General features: G+C 36.3%; 1 protein-coding gene across 2 annotated transcripts; it reads left to right on the forward strand.

Moving 5' to 3' along the window:
- The first annotated feature begins 325 nt into the window (after window positions 1–325).
- Window positions 326–2,585, forward strand: serf2b (small EDRK-rich factor 2b). 2 transcript variants are annotated; one of them, XM_085263243.1, is made up of 3 exons: window positions 326–482; window positions 1,244–1,352; window positions 2,155–2,585. In XM_085263243.1, the coding sequence occupies exons 1-3, from the start codon at window positions 476–478 to the stop codon at window positions 2,219–2,221; spliced, it is 183 nt and encodes a 60-aa protein (XP_085119369.1). In that variant the 5' UTR covers window positions 326–475; the 3' UTR covers window positions 2,222–2,585. The 2 variants fall into 2 exon arrangements, with proteins under 2 accessions (XP_085119369.1, XP_085119442.1); XM_085263316.1 differs by lacking the exon at window positions 326–482 and having other exon boundaries at window positions 1,237–1,352.
- The last annotated feature ends 488 nt before the right edge of the window (window positions 2,586–3,073 follow it).

Here is a 3,073-nt window from a genome sequence, read left to right on the forward strand (position 1 = left end):
GTTTTTCTACCATTTAAATTTTAACACACCGATTTTGCAGTCCTTTGCTGCCTCTTTCCCAACCCTTTTTGGTAGCGTCATATTCACAACGAGCATACATTTGAAAGAAATAAAAAAGCGTCATAATTTGAACATTTTGTATACGGTTCATTGATGGTCTTTGTATTTTTTTAACACGTGGACTACATGATTTGTAAAGTCCTTGCAAAATGCTAAAAAGTAAAAAAAAAAAAAATAATAATTTAAAAAAGTCACCCCTTTGCAACTTCACCGTCGTGGCATGTTGACGACCAGACTTGACGCATGTGCAGTCCCGTGTGGCTCAGCGGAATGTTCTGGTTCTATTGCGGAAGTCTCGCGCATATTTGGCTCGCGACCAAACTGAAAAACAGCAACGGGAGCGTCGAGAAGGGAGTCAGCGGCCCTTTGGCTGAGCTCGTCTGGATTTTTGGGGGAAGAAGACTCGATCACTAAAATGACTAGTGAGTACCGACATTTATTACGCTCTGAGGGATTCATGTATTTGGTCGGATGCTTGTTTTCCGTGTTTGTTATTTTTCACCCATGGTTGTCGTTGATCGACTTGGGTTCCGTCTATTTCATGTAACATACATTATCCTATTTTATAGATTCTATAGAGGATTGTCGTTTTGGGCAATAACTTAAGGACGCAATTAATTTGGCTGTTTCATTTGGTTTAATGAAGGACATAGACTTTTGCTAACATGTGTTACATAACGTCCCGTTGTACGTGTGTTGGCTTTGGGTCGCTTGTTGTCCGGGCGTTACTCTGAGCCCTGGCCTGTATGTGTGGACGCAATACAGAAACAAAATATGGGTGTTCTGGTCTAAACGCAGCTTCCGTGTTTTTACTAGTAATATTTTTTTTAAATCCTGCACATGAACTTGGAAAAAACCATGATAGCAGCGAATTCTTTTGATGCCCTCTGTGTTGTTGCTCTGGTTAAGAAAATGCTCCGGAGCGCCTCTCTGCCACGTCGGCTGCTTTTGGGCGATGCACCATCTTCATATTTCATCGTGCAGATCATAGCATACTGTTTTTCTTTTAACTATTCGACTTGTAGACACACAGATTTCCTTTTTTTTTTCTTTTTTAAATTCAGCTTGTGTTTTACTTCTTTTTTTCTGGAAGCAACTTAAGTCAAGTGTCTCATTACAAGGCGCAGCTTTTTCATCTGATTTGTTGTTGTTGTTGTTTTTACCCTTTTTATTGACATGACAGGAGGAAACCAGCGTGAGCTTGCACGCCAGAAAAATGCTAAAAAGCATACTGAACAGACTAAAGGCAAGAGAAATGAGGATGGGCTATCTGCAGCTGCCCGGAAACAGAGGTAAGCCTGCACTCTGCAAGAGGTTAAAGAAGTGTAGGATGCACACAAACGAAACAAACCAAAGCATAGTTTTCTAAACAGCACAAGGTGACGGAAATAGTGCGCATGTTAAAGGTAAAATGTACTAACAATTAGGAGAATTCATTAGTTTGTTTTTTAATTATTTTATTTTATAGTTGTATTATAATTGTCTAATTAAAATGCGTACATTATTATATATTTACGAAAATACAAAAATTATAAATGTATATATTACATATTTTATACATCATTATAATATATATATTCAAAGGTTTATTAATTCCATACCTAATTATTAAGTTTTTAAATAATTCTTAATTTTTAAAAAAAAAGTGAAGGGAAAAAAACCCTGTACACCATATTCAGGGGTTTCTGGCTTTTTCATTGGAACTTCTGTACGTGTAAGCACTGGTTCTTGAATAGTAAAGGCAATGAATCAGTGTTGTCTTACCTAACAGAAGTTATTTATCCTATATTTCTGAACCTTTATTAACAATAATAAAATAATAATAATAATAATAATAATAATAATAATAATAATAATAATAATAATAAACACACAAAACCATCTTATGCTTGAGTAAATTAAACCCCACCAAAAATCCCCAAAACAAACAAGCAAACAACAACAAAAATGTGTGTTGCAGTACTTTAGGCAAGGAATTTGTCTTTCAAACAGTTAGACATATATTACACATAATGTGATTGTGTGTGTGCACGCACATTTCAGTCTCCTAATAAAGCTTGTCCTCTCTTGAAATGTCTCCCTTTTCTCCTCCAGGGATGCAGAGATAATGCAACAGAAGCAAAAAAAGGCAAATGAAGGAGGGAAAGGAAAGACCAAGTGAAGAATGAAGTCTTGAGACAAATTCAGCTCGGTGTCTCAAGAACCTGTTCAGCATTCTACCTGATATTTATAAGAAAGGATCTTTTAATTTTTGTCTAAACTCAAGAATCCAGGATCTGACTTTCCTCTCTATGGCAAATGACATTGCTTGTTGGATTTGTTGTTTTACACGATGAAATTATGTCTGAGCAAGTTAGCGGTTGTGTCACTTTGGTGCTGCATGCAGGGGCGCATCAGTGGTGTAAGGAGCAGAATAATGATGAACAATTCTCAACACAAAGCATCTGTGTAACAGTTGTGTATTTTTGTACAAAGATGTCCCCTGCTGGTTTCAAATAAAGTGTATCTTTTTTTTGTTTGTTTCATACTTGTTTGACTTATTATCAGTATGTCAATATTAACAGTGAGTCTTTTACCAAAGGACCTTTGTAATGGTGCCACATGTAGGTATAGACTGAGGGACAATGTGGGGTCATAAATACAGCTACAAAAGGCCTCGCTCCAGATGTGTTTATAGCTGTTTACTTATATACTAGAAGGGAGAAAACAGGTCTTGTAAGACAGTGTCTACAAGGCTTAAAATGAGGTTAAACCTGGATTGAGCAACAAGAGCAAAAGATTAAAGATATCTGAAAACAGTCCACTATGTGTGGTCATTTATGACCATAGCAACCGTATTTACTTGAATTGTGATATTTCTAAAGTGTATCCTGCCATTAGTTATTCAGTCTACTAATACAGCTTTTCATAGTTGGGGTAGGGTACTGGAGAGCTGTGTGGGGTCATTTGTGACTTTGGAAATGTTTGGTTTTTAACATAAACCTATGTTTTGTTTGAAATTTTATATTTCACT

Source organism: Mchenga conophoros, linkage group LG1 (assembly GCF_057382185.1).
Source record: "Mchenga conophoros isolate Kocher_MC1m ecotype Shallow Benthic linkage group LG1, M_conophoros_male_GT1.1, whole genome shotgun sequence".
Lineage (NCBI taxonomy): Eukaryota > Metazoa > Chordata > Actinopteri > Cichliformes > Cichlidae > Mchenga > Mchenga conophoros.